Raw genomic sequence first — 22,384 nt, 5'->3', positions numbered from 1 at the left:
GGCACACTGCCGGCTCATGTTCAGCCGGCTGTCGACCAACACCCCCAGGTCCTTTGCTTGGTGAATGGTTAATAAAGAACAGTTTACTGAGCGCTCCTTAGCTATTTCAGTGACACGATAAACAATCTTATAAATATCTAACTGAAAAACACACATGCTGCATATAGACTTCTCATAGCTTTTTCACACATGAAAGAATGAAACACCATTCCATAGGTCAGATTCTGCCCTACCCAATAGCTCTTAGATGCAGTCTCAGTAGCAAAGAGTGAGTAGCAAGGGAATAAACAACAGCACCACGGGACTTTTTGGGTTGGCACAGATTTTCAACCTTATCGAGACTTGCGCCACCAGCCTGCCTCTGTAACCCTGCCTCTCGCACAACGTCAGGTTCAGGACAAGTGACAGCTATGCCACATCTGGCCAGCAGAAAGATTCTTGGAGGCTTACTGACACTCAGTGCCGCTTGCGGCAGTCCTCTGCTTTTCCAGACGACCGCTGGCTGATGAAATGATGACCCTCAAAATCATCCAGCCGGAATTACCAATGTACAGAACATTTCTAACACCCACCTCACAAGGTAAGAGTACGACTGCAGCAAACGTTCTGTATTGCACAAACACGCTTAAACGTGCAGTACTGAAAAACAATGGGAGCCCAAAGACTTACTGCTGTAAAAATAACCCTCTAGAAACCAGCCTGATTTTGATGCCTTGCAGACCCAACCAGGTTTCTCTTTTTCTGTACTTCCCTTGTTGTAATTTTTGATTCGTTGCAGAACTGAAATAAAAATAAGCTTCTTATTAAAAACTACCTAGAACATCAAATCCCATGCAATAAGAAAGTTAACAATCGTAAACCCTGTCATGTCTCTGAGAAGCAGAGGAATTATCTTGTTATCAATTTAATAATGGAACATTGAAGTAAATGATGCCATCCACTGACACCAGTAACACTATCTCTCCTGGGAAATTCATGTCGGTAGGAACTGTCAATCTAGATGGATATGGACATATTAAACATTGTACCTTCAGTCCATAAATCTATTCTTTCTATGCTGCCTTAATAAAAAGATTCTGCATGATGATAAAGACAAGTAATGCAGAATGTCTTGACATTGCTGATCTATAATTCTGCTTCTCTTCTCTCTTCTGTTTTCAGGGAGTGGAGAGTTTAACAGTCTCTAACCATCCATCGTCTTCTTCCTTAACTTGCATTAAAATACATTTAAGATAATTTGAGTAAATGAAAATAAGACAAGTAGGGGATATTAGAATGTTTATTATTTCGCTGTCTGTGTGTAGCAAACCTTCTGAATAAAGCCCTACCTTTACCTTATTACTTTATACTGAGACCTCCAGTTTGCTTTTCAAAGTGAAGTGAAAGTGAGATACAACAGATCGGCACAAAACCAGGCCAAACATTATCAGCACGTAAATAAGTCTAGAGAAGCTGATGATAGGAGTTTGAAAATATTAGCATTTGCTCACCCTACCGCACACACAAAACCAGCACGAACAGGAAACAATAAAGATTCTCCTCTCAGGCTAAACGGAGATGCTTATTTTCAAAGACAGTTATTTTCTTATGATGACTCTACTTCTATCAATGAGATTCCAACTATTTAATGAGATTATTTGATGGATGTCAGTGAGTACACTGGGCTACAGCTTCAAATTAGGGCCTAGAGTTGTTTGTCCTCAGACAAATAAACACCGAGGGTTATGAACAAACCCATTTCTTTGTAAAATGTAGGAAAACGAGGGAACAGCTTGGTGTTGTAACCGCTCCTCTGCCACGTGAGACTCAGCATCGTATCAGCCACTATCAGGGCAGGAGTTGAGCTACCGTGCCCTTGGCCCTGCTTGTACACATAAATGTGTAGGCACAGATCATGCCACATGGAAAGTGTGGATAAACGAAAAGCTAACCTTCCATTAAAACATTTCATGAGAGTCCTACCAACTTAGAATATGACTGAAAGCAAAATGAATGGACAGAAAAAAAAGAGACCTTCTGATGCACCTGCACCTCCCACGCTCCAGGGCACTCTCTAATTAAGACATAGTAATTCCTGAAGACTGAAAAAGAGACCATGGAATATGAGTTCCTCAAAACAGATGTTTAATGAAAGAAAATGTAGTACCTGTATGAAACACTTCAGGGAAACTCAAATATTTTACATGGTTAGAAAAAGTATGTCCATTTTATGACAGACTGTTGAAAATTTCAGTGCTTCAGGTAAACCCTCCAAATTCCGTTGAAAATTACCCATGTGGCTGAAGACTTCCCTGGAAATTTGATAGAATCTTTGGGATTTTATCTTGCATAGGAAACCTATCCTAGTTCAGCCTTTAGTTTCTTTGGTAATGAGTGAAAACGAATACATGGGCAAATGGAAATCAGCATTACTGAAAGGAAAAGACACAAGTTAACGAAGGCTGAATCCAAGAGAAGAGTGAAGACAGATACTCATTTTCAGCAGTACTCCTTGCAAACAATACCCGCAAGCCCTTGTGGATCTGCCATGCCCCTGCTGTATTTCTGTACTTTCCAAACTGACAATATAAAGAGAAAGCAGAGGAGGCCAATACAATATTGGAGAAGCTAACAGAAAAAGGATATATCTAATTCTACGATATTTCAGACACATGTTATGACCCGTAGCAAAAGCTTTACACCAGGGCGCTGACACATCATTGATTCTTCAGACCACATATGGAAAACAAGGCTGGCAAAAGGCAACGCAAATTTGTGGATTTTTTCCTCCGCTTTTAGAAATTTTTCTCTCATCAAATTATCTGCCCAGTTATACACACCGTCCTTTTTAACACAGTTCTTTGAGCACCTGGCTAACTGTTACTGTTTATTCTCACAGCAGCACAGGCAACTCTCTGCAGGGTGCCCCTCTGAGAGGGGAAGCCAACCGGAGACAAACGTGTTCAAGGGCTGTAGGCTGCTCCTATGGAGGGAATGAGCCGCCGTTGACTGAAAGGAACCCTCAAATCCCTTCCAGTCCCTGACGGCTTCTAGGGACATGCAGATGTATTTCCCCTATTACTTAGCAGCAAAGCTGCTTAACTTATCAGAAAACAAATTTGGGAGAAAATAAAGAGACAAAATGCACACTGAATAACTTTGAGTTCCCTAACTCCTGCATTCAGTCAGCTAGCAATTCCCCAGGTCAAATCTGCCTCTTTGCATCCCTGAGAAGGCCATCCTATCTTTTCCCTTGTTCCATCACCCCCAGGGCTTCTTTTAATTCACTTCCTTGGATTTGAAGGCTCAAGAAAACTAGCAGTATCGGTGCCGGTAAAGGAGAAAAATGTAGCTCAGAGAGGAGGGAGAAAAACCCGTCCCTTTTACACTTTAGAGCCCTGTGATGTACTTCATCATGTGACATTGCTGGTGCCAAAGCAACGCTTGGGAGGAGTAAGTGATTTTGTCAGCCTGGTTGCATCCTCCACAACTCACCCACTCTCTCTCTGTGCACCATTATCCTCGCAGTGATATATTGAAAAGCACTGATAATTTACCTGATTTTGCACAAATAGCTCTTAGGTTAGGCTGTTCTGATAGACGAGGGTATGGTCATTAAGAAGGTGTGTGGGAACAGGCTATAAGGCTTGCCCTTTCTTCAGGAAGTTATCTGAGGGCTTTACACGCCAGCTGCACGGGGGAGACCTATCAGTCCCTTAACGCTATTCTCTCCTGTCTGGTCTAGGTATCGGACTTCACAAAGAGGAGAGCTTCCTCACACTCCAAAACCTGCCTGATCAATGGGATGGGTTCACCTCATGAAAGGAGACAATCTGCAAATGTTCACAGGGCTGGAAACACGGGATCTTTTCGATGGCCAGAGCGGGACCAGTGGGATCCATCCCCACCAGAACTTCACTTACAAAAGGTTTTTCTGGGTTATTTTCCTGTTGGAAAGCATGAATGAAAGGATGGTAGAAAGCTACAATGCACACAGTAACATCATAATAACTGTTCTATTGATCTTCATTTTCTTGTGATACCTTTGCCTTCCTCGTCCAGACACTAGAATGATTCTTTTGAAGAACACTTAAGTTTCCACTTCTTTGGGCATCCTCTCCAAATCCGTATAATTTTCTCTGAATGGTCTGATTTCATAACCAATTTACCTTGAGCAGAAGGTTGGACTAGCTCACCTCACCTCCTGAGGTTCCTGCCAACCTGAATTTTCCTATGAACCCTCCCTGCAAAAATACACATGATCAACAAATATTCTTGCCTCATTCTCTTCATGATCACTTCATACCCTTGCACCAAGCAGAGAGCCACCTATCTATAGCAATTCTGACATTAAGCCTATCGAGCCTTCCCCAGGCACAGGAACCTGCTGCAGTCTGGTATTTGTTCAAACCTGTCTTTTATCTTTATATTTTGCCTTCTGTGCTTTCATGCAATCTTCAAGCTATCATCTTTGCTCCCTTTTGAGATCTGGTTCATTGCTGTCTCCACTGTCTCTTCCTGTGATCTTGCAGGGCCAGGGCGTTTATTTTTCTCCATTGTTACCTACCTTCCGATTTTGTTCTCCCCCTTCATCGCGTACTAAAGCAAACGTAGTCTTCAGTTCTACTTTTTCTGCCACTATCCGAGCTCGTACAGCTCTGCTTTTTAATAAGACTCAGTTGTTATTGAGAGACAGATCAGACCCACAGCCCAGCAGCAAGGTCATCTCCACAACTACCAGATGCCGTCCACCGCCCTCACACACAACGCACAAACTTCAAACTGCAGCAAAGCCAAGTACCAGATGCGCTCACACACGTTCACTGATTCCTACCCAGCTTTCACCTCTCCAAATGAACAAGAGCCCTCCTGACCTGGTGGAAGACCACTGTTTCTCGTTAGGCCCAAGTTAATGGGAGCCCGAGGCTCATTTAATGATAAACCTGTATCAACAGTAGCATTTCTTATACAAAATTAATTCTTGTTGTCCTTTTCAAATGATTAGCAGCAATAAATTAGCACGCGATAGTTTCTTGCCAGTAACATATTTTAGGAATTTTTAAAAGGGAAAAGAGAGAAGATAAGAAGGTGAGGCAAGCAAGAAACATGCTTCGTGGACTATACAAAAACTTTAAAAAAAAAAAAATTCATTTGAAAAAAATGTTTCATATATAAATATTTCTCTAGTGAAAATTATATTAAAATAGTCCCTTAGCAAAGAAAGAACCTCTACTTTCTGTCCGGCACAGAACTTTTCAAGAAGTGAAGATGAAAATCCATGTTTTCTGTTGAACTTCATCTCTTCATATATCCTTCCTATTATCCCCGGCATCTCCCAGCTGGGCCAAAAATTCAGCGAACAACGGTGCCACTATGCACCGAACCTCATGATGGCAGGTCTTCAGTGCAACCATCTGAGATGTGATCAGAAAATCTCATGAGTGGGTAGCTTCATTTTTTTTACATGCAGTCATTATAATTTACTTAAGTAGCTAGCTGTTATGTCTGATGACCCAAGTAGTTTTTTGGCTACACTCCAGCAGCAACGAAGATACAAAATTAAGGGCTGGAAGTTGGCAGCTACCTTCTGACTAATCTTTCCTCCTCAACTGCCAGTTCCACCCACCTCTTCATCTTTTAGGGAAGCTTATCTGAAGATGCTGAGAAACTGAAAGAGGCCTTACTATTTTCGCTAAATATTTGGATCTTTAATAGAATTGTTATTTAACTTGTTCAGCATACTGCTATGTGATTGGACATTTCAAAATTAAAATGCATTGAATACTCTACAGGTTCATAGTCTCATTCAAATGAAGCACTGTAAGACCAATTGCCATCTAATGTTAGAGAGATTTTATCGATGACCCAGCAGTGAGTATGTGTGCTCCCAAAAAGATAAACTGAAAATAAATCAGGCGAAATGTGGGTGCCTCTGGCAGAATCAAAGGCAGAAGTCCTTCTAGGAACCAGAGGGGTGCCGATAGTACAACATTAAGAGAATGCAAATGTGACTTACATCCATTTTTAATGCCCACCCTTTACCTTGAGATACACATACTGCTCACAGGTAAGAATTTAGGTTACCTATAAAATTCATACAACCTCTAGATACTCTCAGCTGAGCTGTAGTTAACTTAAATGAAACATCTGCAAGTGTATTCAGATTTTAATATGGAGGTATGTCTCTCATAAAGGGCTAGGTGGCCAAGAATGGTGTGGCTAGGAACAAGTCTATCAGATTCTTACACTGCAAGAAAAGCGCCGCAGATTTTTAGAAATGCTACCCAGAAATTTAGGAATAGAGCTTCAATATAATTTTTTTTCCAAACCTAAGACCTTAACTAGCTGTTATGTATAGACAGAAACAATCAACAGAACTACTAATTTTACAGCAAAAATGTTAAACATGAAGAGAATTAAAAGAAAATGAAACTTGAAATAGATTAGGAACCCTGAGCTTAAAAAACATGAGAAAGAAGTAAAAATAAACCAGCGAAAAAACATTCTTCCTGGGAGTTGTGAGATTGGGAAGTGCAGCAGCAGGAAATAGGATAGAAAAGTACTCTGTTGGTTTCTTGGAGTTTATGTTTAACTTACGTGGCTCATAACAAAGGATGTATTTAGGTCTCCTTGAAAGAAGCCTTTAAATTATTTATTTGGGTTTAAGTGTTCAGAAAGTAAGTACTTACTATCACATTTTTCCTTCAACAATTAAAAGAATATACCATCTCCACTAGACAGGCACACCAGGTTTAGACGCACCATCAAGTTACTGCTGATTTATGAGCTACCAGCAATCGGCACACCTGCAGCAATCGACTGCTTCAGTGCTCTTTCAAACCCCATGAACTACAAGGTAAGTCCAGTTTGCCACGTCCAAAATTAAAGAAATTCACGTTAACTTGAATTAGCTTGTATTTGCTGCAAGTTACAAATATGCACACGGGTAGTTACTGTACTGACACACAGTAATTTGCTATCCCATGGTAATTTGTTGGCACGTCTGTGTTCACATAACAGTGTATCAGACTGATACTATATGAAGAGAGAAAGAGTTTCGCTTTTTGGGTCCTGCTGGCCACCTGATTTTGCATGTTTAGCAGTTGCTACTTAGCCTTAATAGCAAGTATAGGTCATTAGCTTCAACCAGAACACAAAAAAGGAATGAAAATATAAAAGCAGGGTGAACTGAGATCTAGAATATGGAAACGTGACAGATATATGAGAAGTTTGGTGAAGAAGACTATGTAAAAGTTTATGATCATAGTTCTTAAAATCAACGGGCTTAAAAAGTTCAGAAGCTACCAGCAATGTTGAGGGTGTAGGTCAAGATCAGTTCAGAGCCCACTAAGAATTCTACTACATGCTCCTCTCAGTGGATGAGGAAAAAACCCATCTTGGAACACTTTATTCCCACATCTCGCTCTGAATTTGAGATCTCTCCATAGCCCCCCTCCCCAGAAAGCACGGGAGGCTGGGATATAGTCCAGCTGCTGTCAATCAGACTGAAGAGCTGGCTCCAATCGTGATAGATTCAAGCATGTGCCTCTGCCTTTCTTGTCTGAGCTAGAACATGTCTGCATAGAGCCACCTCTCCTACTATCGACGGAGTTCGTATCGGCAAAGTAAACTCTTTACTTGCTCCTGAACAAAAATAAACTGTTTGATGGTATAACTGCATCTACACTAGGGTTCTGCCAGGACAGCAGTTAGATGCGATTTTATTTTTAGTATTCCTAGCCTACATAAGTATGTGAGCAAGACTTTTAAATATAGACCTAGCCTTCATATTTTTCTTCATTAGAGCTCTAGCAGAATGCCTAAAATGTAAACCACACCACTGAAATTAAGTGCAGAATATGGGCTACAGGAACAGCATATACTTACTACTTTTATCAGGTACAAATTTGCTTTCTTCTTATTATTGTAATATACAAAACATAAAAGAGAAAAAGCAGAATTATCTAAATCACATACAAAATCATATACACTCAGTGCCTCAAAATAAAAAAAAACCCCCCCCCCAGCCAGTATAAATGAATGTCAAAAGCTACTGCGCATTTTAAAAGATCAAATTTTGTAATTTACCCAATTGCGTATGACAAACCTGAAATGGAAATTGGGGAGGAGCGTTTGGGGGATAAATGTTTTGCACAGGTAATAAGGCCAGCAGAATTTTGTCATTCTTACAAACTTTAGATTTTAATTTTGATGGATCATTGGCTGTTAATAATTTTAAAATTTTGCCATTTGGGGGTTTATTTTTTGACACTGCCACAAGGTCATTTTCTTCGCATCCAATGGCAACTTCTACATCCTAATAGTAAAACAATAACTACCCAGAAAAGGGCATTTCCCAGGGAGTAATGACTGGCTGGGAGGAGTTGATGGCCCGAGGCACTGCTGAGGGCCATTAACCTTGGCCAGTTATTAATCGCCAGAAAATGCCCTGCACCAAGGTTGTTACTGCTATTTTAAGCACAGATTTGGGGGGGTGAAATGGACATTTTCGTGTACAGATTTTTTTTAACGCATGATGCAATTTCCTTTGTTGCAGTTTACGGAGGACGTTTCTAGAAAGAATGAGTGCTCTGCCTGATACCCAGCCGGATTTCACAGATCATTTCGCAGCACTCTATTGTGCACACAGTAACTTACCAAACTGAGAAAACAGTTGGGGATTTTAAGAGCTTTGCTTTTCTCTCTAAATAATAGTCTGCATAAAAAAAAAATAAAAGGAAATTCAAACCTTAATAAGATGAACAAAAATATGCAACTCTTCATGTCACTGTCAGCAGAATTACATTCTAGAAATATCTTTTTAATCACACTGTCTTTATGTTTAGTGCATTTCCTTTGTCGATACTCCTGCTTAATGACCATTCACATATCTCTTCAAAAAAGGAATTTTTAGCAGCAGCAGCCAAAGCACATCCTGAACCAGCTTCAGCTGATGCTAGCCATTAAGGAGTTTGTCTTTTCCAATAATCAAGCAGATTGGGTCATTTTCTAGGAGATGGTTGGTGAAGTATTTCAGAAACTGCTTTAATTTTCTCCTAGTTCTTACCCTAAGGCTAAAGTTTTAAAGATGCACTCATAGCCCTCACAAAACTGTGAAAATTGTTCTTTTCTCGCAGGGATCAATAACTCAACTCTCCAAATCAAAACAATATTCTTAGCGTATGTACAAATAGTCCTCTGCCTTACTGAACTACTTACTATTTGTCAAACCTTAGCTGTGAAAGTAAAACAAACAAAATAAGTCATGGCATAGGAAGAAAGTACAGTTCTGCACTAAACTAGTTTGACAGGTTTCTCAACAAAGCCGTAGTTTCCAAATGCAAAACATAAAAGATCTTCTCACGTTTCTCCTGAAGGTCTTAATTTGTCGCCACAAACATGTACATTTGAATCATAGATTGATTGTAAAAATCTCACTGAATTTACCATGTGGTTCTATTTTCAGTTACAAACTGCAGTTTCCAGCAAAAGATTTGTGCTTTCTTAAAACAAAATTCTTTCAAATTGATGGCCGGAGTGTGTGTTTCCACCTCTTTGCCAGATTAATAACCATATTCTTAAAAAATTAATAATAACAAAACCACCGAAATTAATATTGTAGCAGTTGGGACCAATCAGCATGACATGTACTGCATGATCATTTGAACATGCACAGACAGACGTTGTCTCTGGGTAAATTTTTAGCAGACTTTCTTGTGTTTCTGTATGTAGGAACATCTGTGGTGACCCTCTGGAAATGCAGCCTTTCAAATCTTAGTAAATTGAAGACAGCACTTGAATTACAAAACCCTTAGCACATAATTTCGAACTAGTACAAAATAAATCTTCATCTCAGCTTGAGTTCAAGTAATGCAGTTACATGCTAATCAGGTTGTCAAAATGTAATACAGGCACAACGGTCCAAAGGTTGCGACAGGACTGGGAGGCAGGAGAAGGTTTCTGATCCTGGGTACAAATCTAACAGCTCTTCTTTGTGCATCGACAATGTAAACCCGCAGGAATGGGTTACGTAGCTCAGTACCCCTTCTCCGACAGGCACCAGCAGCAGCTCTCTAGGACTTACAGTAATATTTCCCTAGAAAACTCTCCTCGCATTTAAGAAGTCTGTGGCACAGGAATTCCCTGAGCCAGAGGTGATGCACTCCATAGCCTTCTCCAAATAATTTTTCCAGTCGGTTCTTTCTCATCCCATCTCAAGTCTGGCACTGGCAATGCCTTGTGAGAATGAGCTCCACAGCCACAGTGGCACAGGGTGAAGTGTCTCCAACGGCTCGTTTCCACCTATCACCCTTCTGGTTCCAATCCAGCTGCACCCTTGCTGAGACAGAAAAATCCGAACCGCACAGTGTATTCAAAATGTGCAAATAAAATGAATCAATACGCTGGCATAATGATGGTTTTTACTTTGTTCTCTCTTCCTTTCCCAGAAATTCTGTGTTTGAGAAGCTTTATTTCAATGCTATTCAGCATTAAGCTGAGATTTTCATGATGCTCTCTACTGTAACCCTAGTATAGTTAGCTTAGAATCAATCACTGTATATATAAATTTAGTGCTGTTTTATCCCATGTGCATACTACATTTATCTTCATTTAATTTACCTGGCAGTTCATTGGCCAGTCATTCAGTAATGCGAGATCCTTCACAACCCTTTACAGTCAGTGCACATCTTTACGTCCCTCCAATACTTACTATTACCAGCGAAGTTTACATTCTCGAAATTCTCTCTCTTTTCCAGATTGTTAATAAACATTTTAAATAGCACAGAACACAGCACAGATCCCTAGGGAATTTTACTGGAGCTCTCTATCCACTGTGAAAATTGAGTATTTATTCCTTAACATTGTTTCCTGTGTTTAACTAGTTATTTATTCATGTGGGTTTCTTCCCTCTAATCTTATGTCAACTTAATTTCTTTCAAATCCTTCAGTGAGGGACCCTATCAAACGCTTTCGGAAACCCAAGCTCACTTTATCAGCTGAGTCTCTCTTGATGTCCTCAAGGAACACTTTTTAAGGCATGGCATACTACCAAGGGGTTTCTTTACTTTTTTTTTTTTTCTTTTTACTAATTCTATTTTGTAGAAGAGCTTCTACCAATTTGCATACAGGGATAGAAGATTTAAGGTCCGTAGTTCCCCGCTCTCTCCCAGAAAAGAGGTGTTACATTGACCACGTGCCAGTTCTCTGCTACTTTTCGAGCCTCAAGCAGATCTGCTATAGCCAACACTACTATCGAAAAATGCTGACGATAGAAGAGAATTTTCCTGCATTTTCTCTCTTTTTTTTTTACTAACACTTAAGTCTCCAAAAGTGAAAATTTACAGCACCATATCTTGCAGCTCAGTCCCATCTCTATTAATATTTAGGTCATATGAGGCTCGAACATTTTTTATGTCTTGTGGAAGAGCCTTTCCCAGAAAACTTCCTTCCTTATAAGAAAATGTGATCTCAGAGACCCAATACATCAACATTTCTGTTACTAGCCTCTGTTTTTGTTCACTTACTCTTGCAAATAGAAACTGCCGTGCCCACAGAAATGGACGGGCACTTCTGGTGTAAATCCACTATGTAAATCAGAGTTCTTGTTGAATTCCTCCTTAGACTGCACAGAGGAAAATGCATTCTGCTAGCTCATGAAGAGCTGAACCAGGACACCCTCAGGATGGGGGAGAGTGGAAGCTCCCCTGGAATAGGCGGAGGTACATTGTTAATGTGTCTGCTCTTCTTTCATGTCAGCTCTCTTCTCTCTCTTTTCTAGGAAGCATCTTTCTGTACTGTTTTTCATCCTCCCTTTTCCTTGTGGTGAAGGATGAAGAGAAACGGGGAGGGTGATCATATGCGCCACGCTCCAAGGCCTCTTCCTTTCTACCCACCACAGTAGTCACTGGAAATTGAGGAGTCTTGGCCATTCTTGCACTCCACACTAGCTAGGGCCAAGTGGTTTAGTTCCTGGGCAAGGTAACCAGTATGAGTGCCTTATTCCAACCTCATCCTTCCTCTTCAGCTAGGATTTCCTCTGATGCTAAGGGACTAGGCCTACTGCCAGTTTTCTGTAGTGAAAGGGATCTTTTCCATATGGTGAATTTAACAACTGCTGTGTGGGTTTTTTCACCTCCTACCAAGCATCCATGACGGCTGGCTTTGGGAAGTTTAAGCTGCAGCAATAACAACTTCTGCAGTTTTTTAATGTGATTTGTGGATCTGAAATTCAGGTAGGGGAACCCAGGTAGCTGTTCTGCACTGCCGGGCACTTCCATGATATGGAGCGTGCAAACTTCTGGGCAGTCCAGCTTGTGGCTCCCTCCCCTTGCCCTCTGTCCTTTTCAGTTCATGTGGAAAAGCATCAGGGCTTCCCGCAAGGGTCCTCTGATAGGCCTGAGAATGCGTGGTGTGTACCCTCCCCATTCAGGTCCACAATACACTGGCTGCTGTTGGTACCAAGTGAGGTCCACGTGGGCACAACCCTACCCGGTTGTTTAGAAATGCTTTATTCCAAGTTTGTAGGTGTTGTGGCTTGTCAAGATGTCTGTGACTTACGTGGATGCACACCTCGGTAGGTATTTGGAGTATAAAATATTATTTCTTTGTGATGGAAAGGCAAAGCTATCTATAGTAGCCCTAGGAAAAGCAGGCATTTATGGAGAGCAGCTGGCTGACAGTTTGATCTTCACTTCTTCTGAACGTGACTCCTGCAAAGACTAAGATGAAGGTTCTGCCTTTCACCTCACCTAATTACCTGTATAACAAATGCGATTCTGAATTCCCAAGTATTTCAAATTTGAAACCCAAATGGTAAAACAAACTATCACCTTTTATAGCCTGAATCAAGTCAGTGACTGGTATCTCGAAATGTAGATACTATGTACGCTACACAACATCCCACAGACCTCTGAACACCCATCAAAAATAAAAGCTATAATAACGCCTGCAAAAATACACAAATTATTCCTAATACATCTAGTGAGAAAGCCAACTTTGACCTTTTCCTCACAGTAAAGCTGTGAAGTTTATGATTCTTCTGTATCTTAAAAAGTTTTCCACCTAATGTCCCTTAATTTTAAGTCTCAAAGGAGATCTAGAGCAATTTTAGATATCCTGGTAAATTCCTCTCAATAACCAGATTACAAGGTCTACTATTAGTGCAGACTTAGAGAGGGAAAAGTTTATATGAATATACAAACGTTGTTCACAGTCTGTAGACAAAACCTGCTATTAAAACCAGAGTTGGTCCTACACATAAGCTTGACATGTAGGACCCCACTTCAGGGATCACTTCAGCAAACTAATCAAACCTCTCCATGTAAACCATCCAAATAACTACTATTACTGTTGCAAATCTATTTCTATTCATCTTATAACTTCAGGAAATCTTTTTGAACATTGCATTTTTCTGCACTGAAAGTTATTTACAGGAGCAAGGCACTCCCTTATGCCTGTTCAATTGTATTTTCCTTGCTCTGTAACCCCTCATTTCCTCCTGTCCTCACAAAGTAGAATTAAAACAAATCTGGTTTTGTTACCTAAATTTAAAAAACAAACCAAAACACCCCACAACAAAAAAATGCCAAACACCAAAACCAAACAAAACTGGCTGCCCTATTTCATACCTCTATGGTAGAAAAAAAATGCATAATATAAAAAATTAATTACACCATTCCAGGAGATTTAAAAACATTTGAAAAACAAAAAAAAACAATGCTACAAAGAAGTCAGTTATCAGCCTGGGATCCAGCAATCTGTTCTCGCGCGCTCTCTAGCATGGCTACTCCTGACAGGTGTTCCTGGGACATTCTGAACAAAATGTTGAACAAAAATATATCTTTAACAGTTTCAGCCTTGAAAAGCTGCTCTCTGCTGAGTAACTGTCAGAGAGACTGTCAGCAACATTCTGCAAGCAGCAGAACAAACATTAAGAAGACAGGAGTTTTCAGCTTAGTTTTGGGGTCCAAGAGTACTTAATGTTTCTAGCAGAAGAGGTTTCTCAATTCAACACGTCACGACACCGATATCTGAATCACAGAATCAATGTCACAGCTGACAATCTGGTATCCTATGTATGTTCCGTAGAGTCATGCGGCAGCCCAAGCTCATTTGTGTTCAGTAAGGAGGCCAAAAAGTTACTTTTAAGACTTCAGTATACTAATATAGCGATATGGAAAAGTATTCAATTTGGCATCTTCTTCCAAGATCCCAGTTCTTCCTTGCAGTACCAACTTCTGACATTTGCTTGTTTGTGATGGACTTGTGTTGGCCCTGTGGGGAACGACAGTTCCCCTGCAATCTATTTTCTTTCATTAGAATCATAGAATCATAGAATCATTGAGGTTGGAAAAGACCTCTAAGATCATCGAGTCCAACCGTCGACCCAACACCACCACCCACTAAACCATGTCCCTAAGCGCCTCATCTACTCGTCTTTTAAATACCTCCAGGGATGGGGACTCCACCACTTCCCTGGGCAGCCTCTTCCAATGTTTAACCAAACATTAAGTGCCCTTTCAAAGCCCTTCGGCTGTACTGCTGTGACCTCCTGCACGTGCTCAGATGCGAACTAATTTGCATATTGCGGTTTTTCATGAATTTGCTTACTTTTTTCTCATCTAGAGGGCACCAATTATAGTTTTGGGAAGGTGGAGAGAGACTACCTGGCAACTGTGCCCATCGCCTTCTTACTGAACCCTCAGTTCACATTTTTCCGTAGAGAAGTGTTTTACCACTTTCAAACCTTGCTCTTCTCAAGCTTGTTCTCCCCAGTGCAGATGCTAAAGAGGTTTCAGGGTAATATGAAACCTCAAAATATTTGGCCAACTACTAGGTAGTGTAAATATATAGACAGGCTTATGAGACTGGAAGAGTAGACATCTGTGTAAGTAGGTGATTCACGAACTCAAATGAGAAGGCTGAGCTATGGTAAGCGAAAGGTTTTGATGAGGAACAGCAGCAGTTTGCATGCTTTTTTCTGATGAAACAAGTGCTACCACCAATATATCCCAATCCCTCGCAGTCACCAAAAATGATTCGCACGGTTGCCAGCTTCACTGTGCACACAGCTCCTTGGTTTTACTGGCACACAAAGACGTGCTGCCACTACCAGTATTCACAGTTCCCAGCACAGATAATGGCCATATTGTAGCTAATGTCAAATATGTGAATATAAAATTTCAGCAGTAAGTTCTCTGCCAAGGTTTTATAATTTTCTTTTCAACTTTCTTAGCCACTTTCTACTGATTAAAGTTTGTAGACTTTTGCTAAAGTAAAAGTGATTTTTTTTTTTTTTTGCATAGTTTTCATTCCTGATCATATCATTAGGTGAGTTCTACTTGGCCAAATTCATATTTCTTAAGTAAACTAATTTCTTGAATAGACCATAAAGCGCCAGTTTTTAGCCACATTTTGGCTGGAAAGTACATCAGTAAACCATATGATCAGGTATCTCCTTGGTAAATAAAATATGAAAGTAGGAGATGTTGTGGCATTAGTGTTAGTTCTTCTGCCCCATTATCTAAAGCACTTCAAATATTGCATGTCCAAATTATGGTCTAGTCTTTTTAACATGAACTGACAACTTTCTGCATTTTCCATCTGTGGTGAGTTGACCCCCTACATTTTCCATCTGTGGTGGGTCAGAAGCTAAGCCCCCACCCAGCCACTCGATCACTCCCCACCTCCAAATCTCCCCTCTGCCATTTCACACCAGTCTAAGCAGGCCTTAGAAAGGCAGGGTTTTCCTGTTTCTCGTTAGGATGTTGAGATAATATTTTTATTACATGGGAACAGCTTTTCTTGGCCTTGGCCCAAGATGTCCCTCTATAGCAGGGAGTAGAGAGACAGACTACCAGGCTATGATCATGGTTTCAGTAGTCATTCCTCTCAAACAAGTAGTAATTAAATTCCAATCTGAAAATTCTGATTATTGATATTTTTCTTTCACTTTTTTCTTGAGTCTCAGATTAATATAGCACTTTACAAACAACCTTTTTTGGGGGAGTGGGGACGCAAAATTTGCCAATAAGGTGTCCGCTTTATACTAATTCAGAAGGGATATTTTAATATTACACTTAAGACTATGAAATTAATAATTGTTTCATTTTTTCTCACTGTCAAGTTCTCAGTCTTTACTACTAAAGAACAAAAAAAAAAATCCATTTTCTCCTTATTAATAATTGCACAGAATGATAAATCCTGTGGTATCAGATGCTATGTGTGGCCATAAGACAGAGAAGTAGAAATACTTAATAGACTCTCATAAAAAACCCCTTAGTTAACCATGTAAGGAAGATGTTTGGATATCACAAAGACAGGCCAATATAAATAAGTAAAACTACAATATCTGGAAAAGTAAAAAGAAGACAACAAATACAAACAGACCAGTCTTCTTCTCACTTTCATAGCTCGCTGACTGAAAGGATGTTTTCCTGGTATATAGGAAAGCAGTGGACACAGCGTTTTTAAAACTGCCTCCTTTGAAAATTTAACAATAAACAACGCTGAATAATACCGTATGTTTTAAACGGTCTCAGCCAAGTTGCTGAAGTAATACCTTACTGAGATGTCTGACGTACCAGAAGGAAAACAATCCCATTTTTAAGTGCAAATCATTTTAACAGAGAAGCACCTGATTCTCAGTTCACATTTTTCCGTAGAGAAGTGTTTTACCACTTTCAAACCTTGCTCTTCTCAAGCTTGTTCTCCCCAGTGCAGATGCTAAAGAGGTTTCAGGGTAATATGAAACCTCAAAATATTTGGCCAACTACTAGGTAGTGTAAATATATAGACAGGCTTATGAGACTGGAAGAGTAGACATCTGTGTAAGTAGGTGATTCACGAACTCAAATGAGAAGGCTGAGCTATGGTAAGCGAAAGGTTTTGATGAGGAACAGCAGCAGTTTGCATGCTTTTTTCTGATGAAACAAGTGCTACCACCAATATATCCCAATCCCTCGCAGTCACCAAAAATGATTCGCACGGTTGCCAGCTTCACTGTGCACACAGCTCCTTGGTTTTACTGGCACACAAAGACGTGCTGCCACTACCAGTATTCACAGTTCCCAGCACAGATAATGGCCATATTGTAGCTAATGTCAAATATGTGAATATAAAATTTCAGCAGTAAGTTCTCTGCCAAGGTTTTATAATTTTCTTTTCAACTTTCTTAGCCACTTTCTACTGATTAAAGTTTGTAGACTTTTGCTAAAGTAAAAGTGATTTTTTTTTTTTTTTTGCATAGTTTTCATTCCTGATCATATCATTAGGTGAGTTCTACTTGGCCAAATTCATATTTCTTAAGTAAACTAATTTCTTGAATAGACCATAAAGCGCCAGTTTTTAGCCACATTTTGGCTGGAAAGTACATCAGTAAACCATATGATCAGGTATCTCCTTGGTAAATAAAATATGAAAGTAGGAGATGTTGTGGCATTAGTGTTAGTTCTTCTGCCCCATTATCTAAAGCACTTCAAATATTGCATGTCCAAATTATGGTCTAGTCTTTTTAACATGAACTGACAACTTTCTGCATTTTCCATCTGTGGTGAGTTGACCCCCTACATTTTCCATCTGTGGTGGGTCAGAAGCTAAGCCCCCACCCAGCCACTCGATCACTCCCCACCTCCAAATCTCCCCTCTGCCATTTCACACCAGTCTAAGCAGGCCTTAGAAAGGCAGGGTTTTCCTGTTTCTCGTTAGGATGTTGAGATAATATTTTTATTACATGGGAACAGCTTTTCTTAGCCTTGGCCCAAGATGTCCCTCTATAGCAGGGAGTAGAGAGACAGACTACCAGGCTATGATCATGGTTTCAGTAGTCATTCCTCTCAAACAAGTAGTAATTAAATTCCAATCTGAAAATTCTGATTATTGATATTTTTCTTTCACTTTTTTCTTGAGTCTCAGATTAATATAGCACTTTACAAACAACCTTTTTTGGGGGAGTGGGGACGCAAAATTTGCCAATAAGGTGTCCGCTTTATACTAATTCAGAAGGGATATTTTAATATTACACTTAAGACTATGAAATTAATAATTGTTTCATTTTTTCTCACTGTCAAGTTCTCAGTCTTTACTACTAAAGAACAAAAAAAAAAATCCATTTTCTCCTTATTAATAATTGCACAGAATGATAAATCCTGTGGTATCAGATGCTATGTGTGGCCATAAGACAGAGAAGTAGAAATACTTAATAGACTCTCATAAAAAACCCCTTAGTTAACCATGTAAGGAAGATGTTTGGATATCACAAAGACAGGCCAATATAAATAAGTAAAACTACAATATCTGGAAAAGTAAAAAGAAGACAACAAATACAAACAGACCAGTCTTCTTCTCACTTTCATAGCTCGCTGACTGAAAGGATGTTTTCCTGGTATATAGGAAAGCAGTGGACACAGCGTTTTTAAAACTGCCTCCTTTGAAAATTTAACAATAAACAACGCTGAATAATACCGTATGTTTTAAACGGTCTCAGCCAAGTTGCTGAAGTAATACCTTACTGAGATGTCTGACGTACCAGAAGGAAAACAATCCCATTTTTAAGTGCAAATCATTTTAACAGAGAAGCACCTGATTTAAAAAAAAAAATAAATAAAAAAAAAAAATCATCTTGGGCCTGTACTGTGCATACCATCGCATTTCTTTCTCTGTGTGTGGGTTTTCTGAAAAAGCAGGAAGAGTAAAATTAAATTAACTCAATTTAAAAAAATCCCAAATTGAAACAGCAAGGATTTTGACGATACTTCACAAGCAAACATACAAAATCCAGACACTTTCTCTTTCTGCTTTCTCCTCTGCTTGGGCCCTTACAAATATTTAATTCACTGCCGGTGGCATTGAAGCAAGTTTCTGCTGGTGGCAGCTTTTGCCCTAGTCCACTTGAAGTGGATTCAGGGTTGAAGGGAGCAGCTAATAGAAGAGAAGACTGGGAAAGACTGCCAGTCAGAGATGATCGCAAGCTACAAGCAAGAATCAGGAGTCAGGAGAGCCAAAGAATGAGGCCACAACACTACAGGGGTGAAGACAGCACAAGGGTGATGCTAGTTCCTGATCTATAGAGGCAACATGTCACAGTTACATGACCTTCTCCACCGAGCTGTGCCTGGTGGTCCTCTTTTGCACAACCCCTTGCAAAATTTAGTTTAAATCCTAGGCTTCGTTGGGGGAATTTAGCTGCTCTTTTTGCGTTATGGTTCGCGTCTTCCTAATGGCACGAGATAGGGTGCTGTGGTGGGATCATCTTCCAGTGAGGTAGCTATTTTGCTCATATCCTTTTCATCTGTAAGATAAATCTTACCTTAAACTGCTTGTATTACATAGCAAAAGTAATTATGTATAAATTTTGATTTGTTTTTAATATTTACTGTAGCAAGGTAAGTTTTTTAACTGTAATCACTTGTGTCCTCATCTCTGTTTGGCTTTCATTTGAGCAGAAACCGTCATGCTTTGCTTGTTAATTAAGTTCACCCAAACAGTTCTCAGAAACTGTTTTCGGTTTTAATAACCCCCCCAAAAGACATCAAGTTTAAAAAGCCTTTCTAGAGGAGTGAACAAGAATTGGGGGAAAAAAAATTCTGCAAGCTCTAATTATACAGAATATTTCAAAATAAGCACCAAGAGATTTCTACTCAGTGAACAAAAATCTGTTTTCAGTTAGCGACAAATTTACCATTATAATTATGACAGTTCTTAGATGCGTTCACGGGCACATTTTAAAAATCCCTGTGAGCAAAGCCAAGGTCTACTGCTGGTGCTGCTTCCCCTGTGCCCACGCAGGCATTAACAACCTCAAAGATGCCACAGCAGCAGCCGCAGCCAACGTGCAGGAGCTGAATTCACATTCTCAAAGTAATAACTCACATAGCGAGGGATGATCAGAAGACGCTCACCCTGGGAACTATGGAAGAGTGGGACTTCTTCATCCCACACAAGAGGTTATGTCTCAGAAAATTCAAATTTTCCTTTTGAAATCGTTGCTAGTGCTTTTCCTCACAGAAGAGAACGGTTTGGTCCCGAGCACAAAATGCTGCAATAGATTTTTGGTGAAGACTGCAATGGGAGAGCATTCCCACAGCAGAAATGCTCAACAGTCTGCCTGCATGCAATATCCAGGACTTTGACAAAGGATGTGAAAGTGAAAATCAGAGATTTACGATATTATCTTTCGGTTCACACTTTCACTATTATGAAGCCCAGTCACAACAAATGAAGTGGCATGGTGACGTGAACCTCAGCAAAGAAACACACAGTCCATCCATAGCGAAGTAGGATATTAAACACGCAGCACTTAACTTTTACTATAAATACAATGTGTTTAAACATTTTTATACTTGCCGATGTGTACATTTAAACTCCAGGAATAAAAAAAAAACCCTGATTGTCTTCACGCCATAATATATTCAGGAACATTCACTTATTTTGTTCATAGCTGAACCATGGAGGTAATAAATTCAAGACAGAAGATACGTAAGCTCTGGGATTTCTAGCTCTATCCATTCGAGATAATGATTGAGGTGAATTTTACTTTCCACCTTGTTGTTCTTATTCACTGTAACAGTAGCTGAAAACCATTTATGCCAGCTAGCTGGCATCATTGCTCCCAACTTTGATTATTAACTTCTAGACAGATATTCCCCCTGGCCAAGAAGGCTCTAACGAAACTCTATCCTTGCAGTGAAGTTAACTTTAAGTCAGCATTGTTTATTTTTCTCCTAAAGCAGCCAATTGCTTATAAAAATATTAGAAGTATCTTTCACATTTAGATTAAGAACAAAAGAACAAAGATTCCTTTCATAATCAAATTCAATTCAAAATGAAAATGATTATTATAAGCTACATCTTCAAATATGATCTTAAATACAAAATTATTCACAGCAGAACTGACAAGCATCCGCTCTGGGATCAACTCTTTCCCTTGATGTTATCTATTTGAACGTAAACATCGGCCTAACTAAAAAATCATGACCGCTCTCTGTTTGTGTTACAGTCATTTCGCAGAATTTTCTGTCATAAAGATTATTTGGATGGACTTTTCTGGTTTTTAAATAACATACTCGTATGTCAATAAAGCGATTGGCATGCTATTTAATAAATATTAAATAGGTGAGTTTTCACAGATCTATAAACTGGAGATTCTAAATAAGTATATTGCATCTTTACGACCGAGTGGTACTTACATGGTTTGGAAAGTCAGCCTTCAGTTCAGCAATGCTTTTACACCAATACGCTGCTGTTTTCTCGCTGATCAGTTCAAAGTTCAGAAAAGAGCCCTGGCCTGGGCCGTACATAGGACCTGAAGTAATTCCACGCACAATCCTCGGAGAAACATTGGTTACAATATCCTGCAAAACAGTGAAACCTTTCAGATTGACTTTCTAAAGCGAGGCACGTATCAATGATGTCTATGACATAACAGAAACTTAAACGTATCAGGCGTTTATAAAATGTACTGTTATTATGAGTAAAAACTACAATTATAGGCCAGTTCTCCAAATTAGCAGATCCTCTAATTGGATTCTTTACATCAGAGGGGAAAAATGTTTGCTGTGTGTGTGAAATGGTACGATAACTATCAAGAAAATGGCAATATGGGGCACCTATAAACCGCCATACAAAACATCACTTAAATAATGCTTTTGTGTTGGGTAGGGGGCATACGAGACTTTGTGTAAACACCCGCGTAGGCCTCAGTCAGGTAACAGGATACACGGGAACTATCCTCCCCAAAGATGACCGAAGTCCACGTCCTACGCTAACAGGTGAAGCGCGAAGAGGTGCTGCCCACCAGCCTCTCCGACGAAAAGTCAGGGTCACAGGTCCAGTCGCCAGCAAAAGTATGCCAGCGTACCAAACTTCACAAAGGAAATGATATCGTCAAGAGAGATCAAAACCAAAACATAAACCCGAAAATACTGAAAATTAAGATCAATATTGTAAAGCACGACGCTTCTGAAGGTCAACATGAGGTTAGCAAACAATTTTGAAACATACAGTAAACACATAAAATGTTGACTTGTTTAGTAGTCTTAATTAAGCTGCAATGTCACCGTATCTATATTAACAAAGAACTGTAAATTCTGACATTATTTAAAACTAAAGAGAAACATAGATGGCAAAATGTTCCTTCTGCCAATTTCCAATTAAAAATAATTTTGAGTAAAGGTCATTTATTTACAAATGTATCAGAATTATTTGTTTAAGTACCCCTCCTCACCATCTTGTCATTTTTAGTGAGATAACATGAACCTCCATTAGTATATAGCAATTAAGGTCAATTTACATATTTTAATTAAGAATCATCCCATATAAAACAATTAGGGTAATAGGCATACTAACTGGATTTCATAACATTTGGACGTTTTTCCAACTAGATAGACAGGAAACCTTAATTAGCATT

At 39.5% G+C, this 22,384-nt stretch overlaps 1 protein-coding gene across 1 annotated transcript in view; it reads right to left on the bottom strand.

Annotated features, from left to right (window-relative positions):
• DPYD (dihydropyrimidine dehydrogenase) overlaps window positions 1-22,384 on the bottom strand; it is a 387,751-nt gene that overhangs the window by 131,828 nt on the left and 233,539 nt on the right. Inside the window, exon 16 of the mRNA XM_009290477.2 lies at window positions 21,165-21,329. Coding sequence (XP_009288752.1) covers window positions 21,165-21,329 — 165 coding nt within the window. The remainder of the gene's footprint in view (window positions 1-21,164; window positions 21,330-22,384) is intronic.

Source organism: Aptenodytes forsteri, unplaced genomic scaffold, assembly GCF_000699145.1.
Source record: "Aptenodytes forsteri isolate BGI_AS27 unplaced genomic scaffold, ASM69914v1 Scaffold237, whole genome shotgun sequence".
Classification (NCBI taxonomy): Eukaryota; Metazoa; Chordata; class Aves; order Sphenisciformes; family Spheniscidae; genus Aptenodytes; species Aptenodytes forsteri.
This window is presented reverse-complemented; position numbering and strand designations above follow the sequence as displayed.